The 18,692-nt window shown below is 48.8% G+C and overlaps 5 protein-coding genes across 5 annotated transcripts; 3 read left to right on the forward strand and 2 right to left on the reverse strand.

The window, feature by feature from the left end:
• Positions 1-286: 286 nt before the first annotated feature.
• Positions 287-2,679, forward strand: FIBRA_06309 (uncharacterized protein; the record flags this gene model as incomplete). The annotated part of the gene is made up of 14 exons (XM_012328040.1): positions 287-550; positions 610-724; positions 782-799; positions 860-879; positions 945-956; positions 1,010-1,075; positions 1,132-1,237; positions 1,292-1,440; positions 1,495-1,717; positions 1,770-1,779; positions 1,834-2,127; positions 2,186-2,272; positions 2,328-2,450; positions 2,511-2,679. 14 exons carry the CDS (start codon positions 287-289, stop codon positions 2,677-2,679), a joined length of 1,656 nt encoding a protein of 551 aa, XP_012183430.1.
• Positions 2,680-4,895: 2,216 nt separating this feature from the next.
• FIBRA_06310 (uncharacterized protein) lies at positions 4,896-5,730 on the forward strand (the record flags this gene model as incomplete). The annotated part of the gene is made up of 5 exons (XM_012328041.1): positions 4,896-5,061; positions 5,118-5,127; positions 5,187-5,456; positions 5,518-5,604; positions 5,661-5,730. The coding sequence occupies 5 exons, from the start codon at positions 4,896-4,898 to the stop codon at positions 5,728-5,730; spliced, it is 603 nt and encodes a 200-aa protein (XP_012183431.1).
• Positions 5,731-6,743: 1,013 nt separating this feature from the next.
• FIBRA_06311 (uncharacterized protein) lies at positions 6,744-10,693 on the reverse strand (the record flags this gene model as incomplete). Its single annotated transcript, XM_012328042.1, has 17 exons — positions 6,744-6,848; positions 6,905-6,981; positions 7,033-7,132; positions 7,190-7,263; positions 7,377-7,820; positions 7,886-8,009; positions 8,062-8,165; positions 8,222-8,318; positions 8,371-8,687; positions 8,740-8,841; positions 8,890-8,977; positions 9,032-9,169; positions 9,226-9,705; positions 9,762-9,885; positions 9,934-10,205; positions 10,259-10,409; positions 10,461-10,693. The coding sequence occupies 17 exons, from the start codon at positions 10,691-10,693 to the stop codon at positions 6,744-6,746; spliced, it is 3,030 nt and encodes a 1,009-aa protein (XP_012183432.1).
• Positions 10,694-11,454: 761 nt separating this feature from the next.
• FIBRA_06312 (uncharacterized protein) lies at positions 11,455-13,845 on the reverse strand (the record flags this gene model as incomplete). The annotated part of the gene is made up of 14 exons (XM_012328043.1): positions 11,455-11,620; positions 11,688-11,810; positions 11,868-11,954; positions 12,020-12,313; positions 12,372-12,381; positions 12,436-12,658; positions 12,720-12,868; positions 12,919-13,024; positions 13,084-13,149; positions 13,199-13,210; positions 13,279-13,298; positions 13,354-13,371; positions 13,427-13,541; positions 13,591-13,845. 14 exons carry the CDS (start codon positions 13,843-13,845, stop codon positions 11,455-11,457), a joined length of 1,644 nt encoding a protein of 547 aa, XP_012183433.1.
• A 905-nt stretch (positions 13,846-14,750) lies between these two features.
• On the forward strand, positions 14,751-17,227 carry FIBRA_06313 (uncharacterized protein; the record flags this gene model as incomplete). The annotated part of the gene is made up of 6 exons (XM_012328044.1): positions 14,751-15,549; positions 15,605-16,112; positions 16,164-16,288; positions 16,345-16,430; positions 16,489-16,998; positions 17,063-17,227. The coding sequence occupies 6 exons, from the start codon at positions 14,751-14,753 to the stop codon at positions 17,225-17,227; spliced, it is 2,193 nt and encodes a 730-aa protein (XP_012183434.1).
• Positions 17,228-18,692: the final 1,465 nt, after the last annotated feature.

Raw genomic sequence — 18,692 nt, forward strand, 5'->3', positions numbered from 1 at the left:
CTCCGCGCAGCGCCGCTTTATCTGAGCTGGACTCGCCTGCGAGACCAGCAGCTCCTTAACGAGTTATAGGCAGTTTGCGCATTCACAGCTATTTCTGCGGAATCATTCCAACTTGTTCTGCCGCACAGGTACGCGTAGTCGCCGGTGCCGATCTCCCATCTCAATTCTCAGGAACAGGCATTTGACAGACGACTGCGGGATTTGTTATCGCGGCACTATTTATACCAGACAATATTCCAGGTCTCAGCGCATACAGCCCTCAGCTCTCTTCCACGGCCGTCCCACCATGATCCTGACAGTTCACACATTATTATCGCCCTATTTCCTCCTCCTATCCATCGGTGCGAGCGCACTGTTGTTTACAATCTATAAGCTCCTCCCTGTTCTCCTATCTCCATTTACGTCTACACTACGAAACCTCCCTGGCCCGCCTAATACTAGTTGGTTCTATGGTAACCTCAAGGAAATTCAAGCCGCCGAACAGTCTACCCTGCACAACGCATGGGTCGAGAAGTACGGGAAGACCATCCGATATAAAGGATGGTTAAATGTCAGTTTAGTCGATGTTCTGATTAGACGTATATTCACAGATTGATATCTTGAACCTAGACGGACAGGCTGTACACCTTAGATACGCGCGCGGTTGGCCATATTCTCAGCCATTCCTATGATTATCCCAAGCCCGAAATGTCTCGCTTCACGCTATCACAGGTTCTTGGTGCCGGTCTGTTATTTTCCTTTATGTTTTTTGGGGATGGTACGCTAACGTTATCCTTCTCAGGCTTGCTGATAGTCGAAGGTTAGTCGCGTTGCGTTTTGATTTATGGTATACCTGACCTTAGCTGTGCCCAACGCTTAGGCGAGCAGCATCGCAGACAGGTACGATAGTTGGCTTCTCAGGCTGTATTACGGTACACTAACAGCGGGGCGTGTCATTTTTGTAGAGGCGTATCATGGTGAGTTGCGATCTGCATCATTATAGTGACGAGTTTAACTGATGATCCCTTAGAATCCTGCGTTTGGCCCAGTCCAGGTTAGAGAATTAACGGGGATCTTTGTAGAGAAGGCGAACGAGGTTGATATAATCTTTCTGCCTCACTACACTAGTCTGATCATGACGGGTTCCATTAGCTTTGTGATTTCTGGAACGAAGAAATTGCTAAACATGGTGAACCGGCTCGGATCAACGTCCTCGACGGACTCAGCAAAGCGACTCTAGACGTGATTGGTTTGGCAGGTTCGCTAGCTTTCCACTAAGCGACGCTCAAAATTTTACGCTAATATCTCACAGGCTTTAACTACACGTTCAACTCGCTTAATCCCCATGGCGAGTCCAATGAGCTCAACGACGCCTTCAGCACGATGTTTCAATCTCTAACACAGCTGAACGCCAACTTGATGCGCGTTCTAAAGGTCTATGTCCCCATCCTTCGTGTTTTCGTACGTCTCGTTTCCGAGAGGTTTGATGTCCCGTCTAATTTTCTGTTCACGCAGCCGGATGCCACCACGAGGACTACGGAAAATGCCCAAAGCGTTATGCGCCGCATTGGCATGCAGCTTATCGCTGACAAAAAGGCCGAGATTATCAAGGCTGCCAACGCAGGCGAGAAGGGGGGTAGTTTGCAGAGCCGCGATCTTTTGACCCTACTCATCAAAGCCAATATGAGCACCGACATTCCTGAAAACCAGCGTCTGTCTGATGAGGATGTTCTGGCCCGTAAGTGATCATCTAATTATAACTTCATATGTCGCTCAACACATGTTTACAGAGGTCCCAACGTACGTAAAATCAGTACTTACAACCAAGTACCTATTAAATATGTCACTTCATAGATTCCTCGTCGCCGGGCACGAGACGACCAGCAATGCGACGACGTGGTGCCTCTATGCCCTCGCTCACGCCCCCGAGATTCAACAGAAATTGCGCGAAGAACTGCTCGGCGTCGCAACTCAGAATCCCACTATGGACGAGCTGAACGAGCTTCCGTACCTCGACGCTGTTGTTCGCGAGACGATGCGTTATCATGCTCCTGTCTCGGGGACGATTCGCCACTCGGCAAAGGACAATGTCATCCCGCTCGCCACTCCGTTTGTCGACGTTAATGGGCAAGTACAGGATGTCATTAGGTGCGTTGGAGGCGGCCATTGAGGGTGGAGGACGCTGATAATCTCGTACCTTGTCAAGGATTCATAAGGGCTGTGTTATTTTAATCCCCATCCTTGCTATAAACAAGTCAAAAGAGCTCTGGGGCGAGGATGCAGACGAATTCAAGTGAACTTTCCACAGTATTTTTGGAGCTCCTTGCTGACCATTCGTTTGCATGAAGGCCTGAACGATGGATCACTGGCGTGCCGGAGGCAGTCCAGCACATCCCTGGTGTGTGGGGAAACATGCTGAGCTTCCTCGGCGGGCCTCGCTCTTGCATCGGCTATCGTTTCTCCCTCGTCGAGTGAGTGTTTACGATGCACGTCATGGTGAGCTAGTATAACTGATTGGCCGCCTTTTGCAGGATGAAAGCTTTGCTATTCGCACTCGTGCGTGGGTTCGAGTATGAGCCAGCAATGCCTGCCGAGGCAATCACGAAGAAGATGGCGATCGTGCAACGGCCCTTCGTCCGGAGCGAGATGGAGAAGGGAAGCCAGTTGCCGCTCATGGTACGCCCGTACCAGCGGACGTAGACGTGGTTTGCACATTGCTCAGACAGAGTATCTCACAAACAACCTGGAGCTGCAGTAGTGAGTAATATCAAATGTGCTCAACTACTGGCGTGTCGTCTCCATTCCAAAGTCTCATATTTAATGAGAGACTTAACATATGTATATTCCGATGCGAGGGGTTGTGATTTATTTTTTGCTGTGCCATAACGCGGATGATACCTGCATATCTAGTTCATCGACGCATATACGAGTGCGTCTTTCAAAGTTCTCACTAGTTAAAACGATCGTTCAGGGATACATTGGTGTTGGCTTATGATGATTCAATGCTAATGCGACCCGGATTCCACGGTCTCGTACTCCCATTTTTCGTGCAAGTACATTGCTCCAGATTGTTCTTGCTGGAGTTATGCTTAACGCGTGAATCCCGGAAGATGCCGGCGTACCAGGTCTCATTCAATCGACACAATCCAGCGACCACTATCATCCGCTGTAATTATTATTGCTGCGGACACCCCTGCGGAATCTGTCTGGGATGCTTGAGCAAGCTACTTCGTCCATAGTGCGCGCTAGCTGCAAACAGCCTGCTCGGAGTGCACGTACTTCAAGTTGCCACCGTCGCAAGTCTCCTTCCTGCCTCGCGGTGTGTACTGTAGTGCTAGGGTCCATCTCAGGCAGGTTACTCGTGACTACTCAGCTTCAAGTACTGGAAAAGACTGAGTTCATTTTGGGATAGAAACTCTGCACTTTCGAGACTGCCTGGATTCGCTTCCACGAATCCGGACGTGTTGAGCGTGGATCTTTGGTCGATTTGTGGGCTTCATCCAATTCGCATGCATATTGTGAGCCTAGACTGATTATACGTGGGAGTGCTTCACGGAATCCTGCTGCGCCATCTATCAACTGCAACGCTGCAGCACTGCTTATACTTATGTAGGAACTCGCTCGGATCACTCCTCTGCTGCTACCATGTCTATCTCCATAAGTCCGGCCAGTCCGTTCTCGCCCTCTCTCTTGTTTCTAATAACTATTGGAGTCGTGGCACTGTACCATGTCAGAAAGAAGATATTCACCATCCTGTTTGTGCCTAGTACGTTGCGGGATCTCCCGGGCCCGCCCAGCCGCAGTTAGTTGTGTGGAAACGTGAAGGACCTAATGGAGCACACCGAGCAATCTACAGTGTTCGGGAGCTTGATAGAAACATATGGTACGACCCGCAAGATCAAAGGGCTGATGAATGTGAGGTTGAATCAACTCAGCTCTGCGGGTGTCTGATGTATGAGTTGAACCTCATAGACGGACAGGCTGCTCACTCTCGACACGTGTGCTATCGGACATATACTTAGCCATTCCTATGACTATCCCAAGCCAGAAATGGTTCGCTATTCTCTCTCAAGTCTTTGGACCAAGCACGTGCACGGCTTGATGTCTCCTTGGAACCCATGTTCATAACTTCCGATATTTGTTTAGGTCTGTTGATAGTTGAAGGTGAGCTTGATATTGTCGTTTTATGGATATTATACTCAGTCATGAATTGTATAGGAGAGAAACATCGTAGACAGGTGAAATAGTTTTGATCTCTCTGTTTTGATGCATAACATGACTTTACTGATGCTAAATAGCTCTCTCAAAGCGAAGAATCATGGTGAGGATTTTATTCTGTTAGCGACTACATAATTCGATGGGAAATCTTCATTTTACAAGAATCCAGCGTTTGGCCCCGCTCAGATCCGGGAATTGACTGGCATTTTTGTGGAGAAAGCACATCAAGAGTCAGCGATTCCTTACGGTCGATATGTTACAGTGACTTAGTACGGATATTCAAAGTAGTTGCGAGATGTCTGGAGCCAGGATATCTCCAAGCACAATACATCTTCTCGCATCAATGTTCTCAATGGGCTAAGCAAGGCAACTCTGGATGTGATCGGGTTGGCAGGTACTTCCATATCATACTGCATACATCTTCTCTTCTGATCAGTCTTTGCAGGATTTAACTATGACTTCAGCTCTTTGAATCCGCATGGAGAGATCAATGAGCTCAACGAGGCATCGGGGCGATGTTCCAATCACTCAAACAAATGAATGCGGCTCTTCTACGTCCTCTTCAGGCATATTTTCCGCCTTTCCGCCTTTTCGTATGTCTTCTATATCTTTGTGTGTGACGCGCAAGCTCAATGTCATGAGCGGTTATAGCCAGATCTCAGTTTAGGTAGTCTCGAAAAGTTGTGCGTCGCATTGGCATGAAGCTTATTGCGGACAAGAAAGCAGAGATTATCAATGCAGCTAAAATAGGACAGAAGAGGGAAATTTTGCGGAACCGAGATATCTTGACGTTGCTCATCAACGCTAACATGAGTGATGAGATTCTGGAGAATCATAGGCCTTCTGATGAGGATGTTCTAGCCCGTGAGTAATTTGTAACAAGCAATGTAATAGATTCTGATATAAGATCTGCGATTCAGAAATCTCAACGTAGGTTGATACAGTTATGTCATTCGATCATATTCTTGAACGATTTTGATGTCACACAGGTTCCTCGTTGCCGGGCATGAAAGAACTAGCAACACAACGACGTGGTGCCTCTTCGCTCTCGCATATGCGCCAGAAATTCAACGGAAGCTCCGTGATGAACTATTTGGAGTCCCGACCGAGCAACCGTCTATGGACGAATTGAACGATTTACCCTATCTCGATGCGGTCGTTCGAGAGACGATGCGCTTCCATGCGCCTGTTGCCGATACAAACCGCCATTCAGCCAGTCCGTTTACTGACACACATGGCCAGGCACATGACGTGGTTAGGTCTGTTTGAACGGCAATTCGAGATTTTATTGTCGGAATACCTGATGCTGTGTATTCGCAGGGTTCAAAAGGGTTGTGTAATCTTCATTTCTATCTTCGCCATGAACAAGTCGAAGGATCTATGGGGCCAAGACGCGCACGATTTCAAGTATGCTTGCTGTTACTTGACTTTGAGGGGCGCGCTGCTGATTCATATCTTAACAGTCCTGAGCGATGGATTACAGGAGTACCAGACACAGTTCAGCAGATCCCGGGTGTGTGGAGCAACATGTAAGTTTTTTGGGCGGGCCGCGATCGTGCATCGGTTACCGGTTCTCTCTCGTCGAGTGAGTGATATAAGTAATTTCACTATCGTTCCTGAATATTAAACCCCGTGTTTGGCCAGGATCAAAGCACCGCTGTTCTCTTTGGTACGAGCTTTCGAGCTTTCGAATTCGAGCCTGCGCTGCCACAAGGGGAGATCATATAGAAAACCATGATCGTGCAACACCCCTTTGTTCCTGGCGAAATGGAGAAAGGGAGCCAGATGCCGCTCATGGTGAGACCTTACCAGCAGGCCGCAGTGTTAGTTTGAGAATTAATAACTGCGCATTGTCGCCCACGGTCTTTTTGTGGATCGGATACGCCACACGCGCTAGCCACAGTCTGCTTGTCATCTGAGTTGTATGATGTATGATATTTAGTTTTATTTCTTTCCTTCTGAACTCTGCGTTGGTACCAGGTGGCAATTATTGGACTGAGTATTGGATTACAGCTCGCAGCTCGGAAGACACTATGTTTGTTGAGTCCAGCACTCTGCTTACAGGTGAACTTCAGCATGATTTCATATATGCAGTTCAACTGTACTGCGCAGTCTGGGCTTTCGACGATGACTGGTTTGCAAACTCGAGCATATCTCATCGGCGGCTCGCGCCATGTATTTGAATAATGACACTGTTTCTAAACAGCACTCTTGATCTTCCTTGCTAAGCATTATCAACTTCAAGTTGGCTCTCCCGAGTCTTTCTTGATACGTGCTTGACTGCATTTTTTAATAGTACAAATAGGTCCGTGCTGTAGTAGAGCTTCGACTTACAATTTGGGACTCATCTCACATATACGTCGTATTCGACCCCCAGGTAGCTGATTCACTCATCAGTGTACAATCCGACAAACATTGGCTAAAGGGCTAGTAAAACACGACTGAGTACTAGACCAAAAGATACCAACACATTCATAGCATTCATGCTACAGTTCAAGTTTAAGGTATTGTCAATCGATACAATATTAGCAAAGCCCATCCTTAATCTAAAGAGACAACCATCGACGATATAACTTCTCCGCAAGCGGTCCTGCGCCGGTGGTTACAAATATAATGGACAGATTGTATGCTGCCTCACGCGCAAGACCGTCCTTTATACACACATCTCAACATGCAAGTACAAACACCATTCAGGAAGCAAACTGACCTGACTGTCCGTTGCTGCCCGTTTTTCCGCGAGCTCGAGAACTCGCTCATAATGGCGAGCCGCGAGAGAGTGAAGGCCTGTTTATCAGTGATCAGATCGAAGCCCCAACATGTCGGAAACTCAGTTACCTAGCTGTTGGAATGCACGTCCAAAGTTGTATTCGACCTCTTCTACGCCATCTGTGTTTTCTCCTCGAATCGAACGGTATTGAGACAAGAATGCCAGCCCCTAGGCGACAGCGTTCCATCAACTTACAGTAGCCGGGAGTACGTGAAAATGGCGAACGACACTTGCCTGAGTGATTAAGTGGTTCCTGTTGTCCGCTTGTCGTTGCATGGCGCGTCCAAACGATGCGATAGCTAGGCAGAGACATATCAGCGGATCCTGGGGGCAATAATCATATGCATGTAGCAAGTAAACTGTGCAAATATTTATGTAAGTGGGTAATTGTCATTCCATGAGTACAGCTCACATAGTGCACTCTGATAACTTCGGGCAGCAAGACAAATCTGACCGTAGATTGCTATGCTAACGGGATTGCCCTTGGTAGGCAGCTTCGTCTTTTCCCGGCCATCGGACGTTTCCCCCGTAGGTGTTCCCTCTTTTAATGCATCCTCTTCGTCGTCCGTATCGTCGTCATCGGCCCCTTTACTTCCAGAGCTTCCCAGTCCATAGCGTCGAAGAACACTGTTCCAACGAAGGGCTTCTGGATTTTTGAGTGCAGTATCTGCGAGCTTGAGCTCCCGGAGTAGGTGTTTGGCGAGCGTCGACACAAGAAACGCATCGGTTGCGCGATGTCCATTACTGAGAGACATGAGAAGCACGCGGAGTGGCTCGTTATTGAACTGATATGCAAGAACAAGCTTGCGTGATTGCTCGACCACCACACTGAACTGCTCGCCTTGGATCGCACAGGCTAATCGTCAGTCAAAGAAGACATGAGATATAAAAAGTAGAGTATGAAATGCGGATCGAACTGACTGATTAACGCCAGCCTGATAGTGTCCTGGGCAACACGAGTCTGGTATGCGCTAGAATATGTGATATGACGCAATATTTCATGTGCACTGTCGTATTGTCCGCGTTTAGTGAGTAGAAACGCATACTAGCCATGGAAGATCAATGCAGCAACGACAATCAAAGAGTGTGAAACACACGTGAAGGAACAGTCGCAGCCATTCGTCAAAAGGAATAGTGCGGAAGACGTCCACTCCTCCTGGATTGATTTCGGACTTCATTTTGCGCGTTGCAGACTCACGTCCTGGACAATTCGGGATTCGGACATTATTTCGCAGTACGAGGTGGGAGATGACATACTCAAGTCTAACTGAAGGCGAGAGGCCATACTTTCCTCGTTAGCTTCCTCGGCTTGTTTTCTCAATGATCTAGGGAACATTCCCCGGAACCCTTTGTGCTGCAGTGAAGCGTAAGTGTACAGGCCGATTTGCATCTGTACGACAACCCACCCTACTAGTCACAAACAGCGCTCTAGTCTCCCTGAAGGACTCAACCAGCTTCTCAGCCTCAATAAGCCATTCTCGCTCGGCATCTTCCTCGCCCACTAGCATTCGAGGCCAGAGTTCTCTGATGATGTGGAATCCTTGAGAAACTTCACGTTCTTTTTGTGATTCTAATTCTCGGAGTTGAGTCGCACTCAACTTGTCGGCAGACTTCAGACCGGCTTTCGACCTGGATTTCTCTTCAAACAGTGAAGATGAGGAGGGGTCTTCCATGGACCCGGTCACAATACCCTGTCGCGGCCGTCGCTTGCGTGAGTCCATAACTGGGATGACAGCGGTCAGATGAAGGTGTCTGAGTTGGCAAATTAAACTAACCTTGAAGCACCAACTCCAAAGCCTTTCGAGGTTCGTTGAGAATCTCGTATATCTCGGCAAGTTTCATCTTTGCCTCATTATGTGTTGCATCCGCAGCGATGACTGCACAGATTGGAATGGCGGCATAGCAGTCAACAACATATCACGTACCATGCTGATAGACTTCAGCGGCTTCCTTTATGTCGCCTATCATACGCCGACATGCAGCTGCCTGCATTAAAACGTAGAGGCTACTTGTCTGTACAAGAGTCCAGAGTCAGTCCATCCGCGCAAGTATGGACAAATCACATACACCCGCATCACCACCCAGGATTTCGTAGATGTGCCCAGCTTCAACATATAGTTCGCGATCGAAATAGGCATCTGCAATCTCGCCGAAAAGCGGGGCATATTCCGCGGCGTCTTGAGATAGAACAATTTTGGCATGAATCTACAACGCTTCCATTATTGAACCAGCCACCTTCCTTAGTTCATCCGGACACACACCTTGCCTTCTTCAGCATCCCCCATCTTAATCCGAGCCACGGCCAATCGATGCCTCGCATTGACGTCGAGAGGATATATCCCCGGCTGCAGCTCGTCATCCGCACATCTAAACCCCTCGGCATCATATTCACGATCGTCTTCGCAGACATCCCAAAACACTTGCTGGGCACGTCCCTGAAGCCATCTGCATCCTTTTCTGATTGTGTCAATGGCCTTTTCATACTTCCCCAAGGTGTTATAAAGATCCGCAAGTACAAGCAGGTGCATGAGCCCGAACCCACCGCCAGGAACCTCCTGCTGGCTTTCTGGATTATAGCCGATACCAGAAGGGAATATGGAGTGGTTATGGGCAAATGCTTCAGAAAAAAGCGTCGCGCATAGGGTGAGATCTGAAAGTTCGATGAGAACGGGACGGAGCTCATCGAGCACAGTAAGATTGTGGGGGACCCGCTTGAGCATGGCAACGAGTGTGCTACGAGCCTATATGTACTGGTGGTAAACGTGAAGTTCTCTATGTTCCGGACAGCCCATCATACCGTTTTCAGATCACCAATCTCTTTCGCTAAAGAGGCGCGGTCCCATAGGGCATTCACATTTGTTGGGTCAAGATTGAATGCTTTCCTGTAACAGTACAATGCTTGTTGATTATATCCCAATTCCCTGAGATGGTGTTTAGTTGGCGTGGGAAATTGAATTTAAACCATCTACCGTGATTGCCTGGCGAGCTGATCCCACTCTTCTGCATCATGATTGAGATGCGCCGCCATTACGCGCAACAACAGTGTCTTCTGAGATTCAGCCAGATCCGCATAGCACTGCGCAAGGACAGACCAAGCAGATGCAGCGCGTGGTTCTATGCGAATGACTTCCTCCATTACCCGAATAGCCTCGGGCAGATTGTTGTCAACGTATGCTTGATTCCCTTCCCCTATCAAAGCACGAACTTGTTGTGAAAGTACAGGTCCAGGACGTCTTCCCCGCTGTCCAGGACGTTCATGAAGAAGAGAGCTTGGACCATGCGTTTCTGGCCTACCTTCTTCCGTTTTGCGCGGCCAACTCCAGAAGCCTCACGCAGATCATCGCGGAACTCTGCTTCCTGGTCTTCAATGTTTATGTCCCACACCTTTGTGAGTATTCCAGTACTGGAGCCATCCCCCGCTTTGCGGATGTTCTCGACGAGTCGACTAGACGCAACTTTCAAGACCGAGGGGACATATTAACAAAGAATGACTTACTCGAAGTCGCCCTCAATCTGTGTTTCTACACTCGCAGGCGGCTCAAGAATAACGCTGCGTTTTCTCTCATTTCCCGTTTCCCCCTCGTCTTTATCCTCTTCTCCTGACTCGCTAGATTCTGACTGAGAATCCCCAGTCCATTCTTCGCTTTCGCCTTCAACATCGAGCTCTTCTTCGTCGGTAGAATGAGTACCATCAGAAGGCGCATGCCAGTCTTTCACAGTGTCAGACATGTTGAAAATAGAATATCATCATACACAGAGCCAGAGAGCGGACGCGGCGGTCAGATTCGCTGCGACTGAGACTGGGACATTTCCAAATCATCACGTGGTCGCGTTAGTACCATCGGCGCCTATCTTTCTTATTGGGGTGGGCCAGTCCTCAAGCTCTCTGAGAGTCGACTCTCAGGCTGCGATTGAAAATAAACTCATTTGCAGGCTATATGCATTTCTATGTTTTAGTTTAGAGGTGTGTGCTATATTTTTAGATAATAAAATGAATTAAAGACCCAGAGCTCCTACTTCGGTAATATGTGAATTCGCAGACCAACACTACGGTATCAATCATCCAAGTGCCACCACTTGTTCGACAGGTAGATTCCGAAATGATTATTGTACTATTCCATACGTTCGAGATCGCCCCAATGTTTAAGATAGCAATCAAGTAACAGAAGAGTCAAAGATAATTCACAGAAAGTGTCCGACACAAATTACAAGCTCGGAGAAAGCTCCCCGGTTCCCCTGGCTAATGTCCCGACGCTACTGCCAGTGAATTCCGTTATCCAGTTTTGAGACAAGTATATTTTTAAATCCGGCTCTATGGTAGAAGAGGCGATGACCCATCGCATGTTTTGAGACGAGCATAGTTAGTTGAAGTTTCCACTCATGTTTTAGGGTACGCCAACTGAGAACATAATTTGAGATGTTTCTGGCACAGACAAGCTGAGTTCATTCGTATGATTCTCATTCAACACTGTGTTACAGTTCCCACCTAGCTACCGCTGATAAAGTCGGACCAACAGCGGAAGCTGGCTCCCTTTCTCCATCTCACTGCGGACAACAGGGCGCTGTACGACTCCACGTTCTCTCGTGATATCCTCGTACGGCACCGCTGGATGGAATTCGAACGCACGTATAAGTGAGAACAGCAGAGCCTTCATTCTGTTCGGACATTTGATCAGCTCCAAGGCTCCTAATGTAGCATTTGAATACAATCCGAGCTACTTACTCAACAAGGGAGAAGCGATATCCAATGCATGACCGAGGTCCGCCGAGGAAGCTCAGCATGTTTCCCCACACGCCAGGAATATCGCGTACAGCCTCTGGCACTCCCGCAAGCCATCGCTCTGGACTGAGTTGGGCAAATAAGCCAATCATGCACCTTGAATACAAACGGAAAAGAACACACTAAAATTCGTCCGCATCTTCGCCCCAAAGTTCCTTCGACTTATTGATGGCAAGGATGGGAATCAAGATGGCACAACCCTTATTTATTCTGCATATTCATGGATGTATCATGAGCTGACCTCCATCTACACAGAATATCGTTTCAAGATATACCTGACGCTATTCTGCGCCTGGCCATGCACATCCGTGTACGGAGTGTTAAGCGGTATTACATCGTCCTTTGTAGAACGTCGCACCGTCCTGTCCAGAGGAGGATGGATGCGCAATGTCTCGCGGATTACTGCATCGAGATAAGGCAACTCGTTCAGTTCATCCATAGATGGACTTTCAGTAGGAACACTGAGAAGCTCTTCACGTAGTTTCTGCTGGATCTTTTGAGCATGGGCGAGGGCAAAAAGACACCACGTTGTCGCATTACTAGTTGTCTCGTGTCCGGCGAGAAGGAAACTGTTGGAATTCAAATCACGAAGTTGCAAGATGTATACTTGGGATGACCCAAACTTACGTTGGCACTTCTGTAAACGCATATGAGTTCAGTCGGATATAATTATGCATGACCATTCACTCACGAGCCAAGACTCCTTCATCTGAAAGCCTCTGACTCTCCGGAATCTCGCTACTCATGTTCGCCTTAATTAGTAACGTCAGTAGATCACGACTCTGTAGGTGCTTGTCCTTTTCTCCTGTATTGGATATTCCGAGAACCTCAGCTTTCTTTTCGGCAATGAGCCGCATGCCGATGCAGCGCATGACACCCTTAGCTTTGTTCATACTTCTGGTGACGCTATTGGGCTGATGTTCAAGCCGAGATTCAGAATGTCACGTCGTACATCAAAACAAAAGTGAAACATACAATGAATTGTAAAGGCGGAAGATAGAATTGAAGAAAGCGCAATACATTCGTGTCAAGCTGGGTTAATGACCGGAACATTGTGTTCAATGCTTCGTTCAGCTCGTTCGGCTTGCCGTGGGGATTTAACGCATTAAACATATAGTTGAAGCCTTCAAAGAGGAATTATACACAAATTAGACATCTCGTGCCATTAGCATACCTGCTAAGCCAATAACATCCAGAGTCATCTTGTTGAGCCCATTAAGAATGTTGATACGTGCGGACTCCTCGCATTTCGAGACTTCTTCCTTCCAGATGTCACGGAGCTGATTGCGATTCCCAACACTGAGTTATATCCGAAATCACTTCGAAACAAATGACCAACTTGATGCGCTTTCGTCACAAATATTTCTGTTAGCTCTCTGATCTGAGCCGGGCCAAATGCAGGGTTCTATAGAAGATTGATAATGATTCATGCTTGTGACACAGATAGGGCTTACCATAATGCGTCTCTAGCAAACAGTGAATCATAGACTATCAGCACAATACAAATTATTTTGCCACTGTGCCGGCACTATACCTGTCGGCGATGCTGGTCGCCTGATCCCTCGCTTGTGAACTCTCCTGTTCGCATTCATAAAAAAATTCTTCTAACCTTCAGCAGTCAATAAACCTTGACAACAATTTAGCACACCGCATTCTCCCTGGATGACAACCGTATTGCCAACCTTCGCCTACAGCCTGCGAGAAAACGAAGTGTTGTAATTGCGGCTTAAGATAGTCATTGCTGTGGTTAAGAACGTGGCTAATGGCTCTTGTGTCGAGGGTATAGAGTACGTCAGACTGTCCGGCATCAATGGTTACTTGCAGATTCATAACAAATCAGGCTCACGTTGAATAACACCTTATACCTATATGTTTTACCATACGTCTTGGCCCAGATACTCAGCACCGCGGACCGTTCTGACGCTCGAACCTCCTTGGCGTTGCCAAAGAACCAACTAGAGTTGGTTGGGCCAGGGAGGTCCCGTAAACTATCGGGCTTGAAGAAGACGAGGAAGATGGGAAGTAACTTCCTCAGCATGACAAACGATATAGTTGCGATGACAACAATCCAGGAAGAAGGTAGGGACCATGCATCCAACATATTTATCGACGTCGTGTTGTACCGGCAAGACGGACTGCGAAAAGAGGTATAAGTACACTGAAGATGCTGCTAGAGTCACGGTGCGTGGCAATGGCGACCGTGACCATCATCATGACTAAGTTATAGAATTAACAAGATGAGGCTGCGGACCTGCCACGGCGGTTGGCGGTTGAGAGTTCGCGCAGCTCATGCTATCTCTCGCCTTAAATAAGGGCTTTCAGTGCAGATGAGGGGCACTTACAGTTTGCAACTCGAAGTTCGTTCCGCCGCTCACTCATTTGCGTACCCTAAACTGGGCAGAGTTCTCGGCAAAGTCCGTGAGCGAGCGAACCAGACAACCGAATTAAGTAGCACATACTTACTTACAAGGCTGGCAGTACTGGTAATAATGCGTTCGCTGCTCAACCTCTGCTCTTCGGCAATCAAAACAATGAGTATGTCCTGTGGCTATGACCTCAAACGTTGAGGGCAGCATTCAAAATAGAGACAACCATAAGTAAGTAGGCCGATGTGTCAATTTTCAGTCCACGCCACGATTCGACGCAAACTGGACAACCCCGGGGGGGGAGGGTTCACGTAAGTACTTATGCACTCGATGTACCGCCTGATTGTGACGCTAACGTGCGATAATAACCGAATTACTCCAGTAAGAAGGAACAGTACAGTTGGTAACATTCATTCAAGCATCACGGGCTTGCCAAATTATATGCAGGCCTATGAATGAGATTACGGCGCCAACCGTTGGTCAAAGACGCAATTCGACTGTCTCAAGGACCCAGCTAGCCTAGATGTCAGCTTTACGTATCATCTGTTTCTCTCGATTCTCAAAGCGAATAGTTTGTTCATAGCTCCAAAATTCCATAGCACTCTGCTGCTGGGCAAGAGTCCGTCCATTCGCCACTGACATGTCTTGGGCCGGTTTCTCTCATAGCCAGCCCTCATCAGAAAAAGAGCCGCCACCACTATACACTGTACGCTTGGTAGAAGCGGGCTCGTCTGCTCTGCCCTTCGAATACGATGGCGAACTGAAGCTGCCTCTTCTGCACACTTTCTGGGACAGCCCTCTGCCTAGAGCCTTGCACAATTCTTCGAGTCCCGCGGAAAATTACCCGGAATCTCCTTACGGACGTACTTCTCATGCTCATCGTTCGGCAACAACGGATTATCATGAAGTCTCCTACTCACAACTGTGCCCGGATTTGGCTCGCTCCAGCGAAGCATCGGACGTGACAGTGTGTGATCAGAACTCAGACTTGCTCACGCCTAGAGTAGACGTCTCGCGCTACTCGTCGTCCTCGCGCCGCCATCCATGCGAAATTCTGCCTCCCGAGAACGCCTATCACGGTCAGTCCCAACCTGCGTTTTTCCGTTCGCGTCGCTGGGTTCGCTTCAACCAAAGGAAGATTAGGACAAAGCACACCGATATGCACGAGAGTAAGTCGGTCATCAACATTTTTGCGGACCGCCCGTACAGCAACAGCCTGTCAGAAGTTCCGCGCCAGCGCCGGTTCTTGCACACGCTGACATCCTCAAAGGAGATTAGCAGCCTCGCGATGCCGTTCTTGAGTAGAGTCGATCCCCTGCTTGTGGGTGCGCGCAAGACCGCTATGCTTGTCCAGGGAAAGCAGGGCCGCATGCGCTCTATGTCCTACCGGGAGCGCAAGAAGTATATGGAGCATGCCCGGATCGAAATTAATGTGACCAGTAAGCGTTATTCTTACCTTTCCGGGCCCGACCACGACACATCCCCATCTTCCAGGTCTCGCAAACCGGCAGATGTTCCTAGTCGTGCTTACCAAGGCGCTCGTCAGATTCTGCGCACCATCGCATCGACTCGAGGCGCAGCTGCTCATCGCGTCACAGATCCTCGAGGTCGAGTGCCGGTTGCTTCAGCTTCCGACGACGATGGTGCTCTGTTTCGGGGAAGATGGTGCTCCGGCGGCGGAGGTTCACATTGTCGTACGCAGCGGACAACTTAGCCTCGACTCGCTGCACCGCGTGCACCAGCTCTATCGAGAGGTTGTGCACGACAAGATCAGCGCGGAGGAGGGCGTGCACCAGCTCAATTTGCTTCTCGATGCGGAACCAGTTTACGGGCTACGTGTGCGCGGTGTGATTGCGTATGCGATCGCGGCATTAATTTGCCCATTGGCGTTTGGCGGGTCATTTGTGGACCTGTGGGTTGCAGGCAGTGGCGGGCTAATTTTGTTCGGAATGCAGGCACTAATTTCTGGAAGATCGCACGCAATTTATGCGAATGTCGTTGAGTGAGTATTGCTTGATTGAATAACGTGGATGATGTTGACTCGCCTCGGCAGCACTTGTGTTACGATATTGGTCTCGTTTGTGGCGCGAGCACTAAGTAGTATCCGATCACAGATGTTCTGTTACAGTGCCATATCGACTGCGGCCATCGTCACCATCTTGCCGGGATTCCTGGTCCGTAAGTATGGGCGAATCCATCCGTTCATCAACATAAACTGACCCACTACATTCCAGTGTGCAGCGCTCTCGAACTCGGCACGAAGAACCTCATCTGCGGGAGTGTGAACCTAGTGTACGCTCTTATTGTCACCCTCTTCATCGTAAGTGGTCCACGTGTACACTCACCGCGTAATGTCGACCCTCACGCACCCGCACCAGGCATTCGGTCTTCAAATCGGCTCTGATTTATATCTCCTGCTCGATCCCCACGCAACAAACGGATTAAACACGCTAGCAGCGCGCGAAGCCAACATAATTACCTTCGTTGGGAACACGCAGGCGGGGCTCACAGGTACACCTGCATTCATGAACACGATACCGGTGACACTCGATCACATCGTCAATGGATGTTTTCGCTCGCCGACATTCCCGTGGTACCTCCAACCGTTCCCGTGGTGGACGCAGTTTCTGCTCGTTCCTGCGTATGCACTTGCATGCGCTCTCGCGAATATGCAGCCATTCTTGTCGGTCGATATGCTTGCAATGGTGTTAATCGCGAGCGTGGGGTATGTCACAAACAAAGTGGCGAACCATTTTATCCTAGGTCATTCAGACATTGTCTCAGCTATCGGGGCCTTTTCTATTGGGATTCTGGGGAATATCTACTCACGACGGTTCAGAGGAACGGCGTTCACCGTCATGGTTCCTGGTGTGCTTTTCCTCGTCCCGGTAAGGCTGCTATCGTTGTCTGTTGTGCTCAATCAGCAGACTGATTCTTGTTTTATCCTCGAAGTCGGGTCTCTCCCAAAATGGCGGGTTGAACACCTCAGGGACAGGGATTGAGACGGGATACGAGATGGTCGCGGTCGTCGTGGGGATCGTGGTGGGGCTGTTTGTCTCGCAGGCGTTCGTCTACCTCTTCGGGAACCGGAAGAATGCGGCGTCCTTCTCGTTCTGATCATACTCTTCTCACGTTTCTCGAGGTATCTGCAGAACTGCGTGTACGATTGGCTTAGATGCAAATAAAGTCTCTCACTGCACTCTTTTGGATGATCGACGGTACCACACCGACGCGCGCTCGACAACCGAAGTCTAGGACTGCGACTAGTGAAGTCGCACATTACCATGCGATTCAGTCTTCTAAATACAGTGTGAGTATAGTTGTACATAATGGATGAATTGAAGAAGATTTGAACGACATACTACCCTTTGTTGTGCATGTTCAGGTAGCAACTTAAGTTTGTGGGTCCTTGTAGTCTTTGGCGCTTATAAAGGCCACGTGGCAGACAATGCAGCGTTCGCACGACCAAAGTCTCGCTGTCCTCGCGGTTGTCGTCTCTCGACTACTATGATGACTTGTCCAGTATCTGGCGCTGGATGATGTGCCGCTATCACTGGAACACAGATTCTATCATTGCTTATTGCACATTCTTTCTTGCTCTCAATGTCTGAACGAAACATTCAACGTTGAAGACGGCAAATTGGTCTACCAGCACTGATCGCCCGAGTCCAAGGGCGGGGATAATCTTCGCCACCCGTCGCGGCCATCCAACGTAACGGCGCTCTGCTCCCAGTCATAGGCAAGTTTCGTATGCCGGGCCGTATTACGATCTAGTTCACGCCGGAGAACTGGTGTTTTGTCTATGACGTGAGTGCACAAATGACATCTTTCCCCGGTTCAACAATCAATATTCGCTATTTATCACCCAACATTTTTATATACATATCCTACTACCAGCATTGAGGATAACAGAATGCCGAATGCAAAATAGACCAGTTCTGATGTTGGAAAATTGACGTTCTGTCTAGACGACGTGCCGCTAGTCCCTGGGTTCCCATCGGCGTCCAACCCTCAACAATCTGGCATCTCCAACGATCACTGCGGCCTTCCGCTCTCGCTCTTCTTCTTTTCCCTAAGTTCTGGGCCCATCCCTTCAGAGCATGGACATCCGCTTGCTTATCATTTTTCGTTCTTTACTCGGGTCCGCTATACACACGCCCAGATATCTGCAACACGAGGCCTCACCGGTCCTCCCATTGGTGCGTCTTTGGATGTCGTATCAGAAATTCATTAGTCTCATACCTACAGTGCTCAGGCTACCGCTGATGCCGACAGTGAGATCGGGCCCTGCAGCTCTATATAACGTGTATATGCGTCATAGATCGCGATTTCTCGCGTCCAAGCGTTGCAAAGCAATGCCTCTTTGGAAGGACGACGTCACCGACCGGCTTTCGAGTGCACCCGTATGCCTGGACGCGTCTGATCGTCTTTTCCCTCCTAGACTTCCCAGTCTGTGGCTCATCTTATGGCGTGTTTGAGCTTAGGCTTGGGCTTGATCTCAGTGCTAGCGTGTGAGCAGTTTTTTTGGGATGCTCGAATTAGAACTCGGCCCGCATATGGCCTTTCAGCCTGCTCATCTTCA

This window comes from Fibroporia radiculosa (assembly GCF_000313525.1).
Source record: "Fibroporia radiculosa TFFH 294 genomic supercontigs, scaffold6648, whole genome shotgun sequence".
In the NCBI taxonomy this organism is placed as follows: Eukaryota; Fungi; Basidiomycota; class Agaricomycetes; order Polyporales; family Fibroporiaceae; genus Fibroporia; species Fibroporia radiculosa.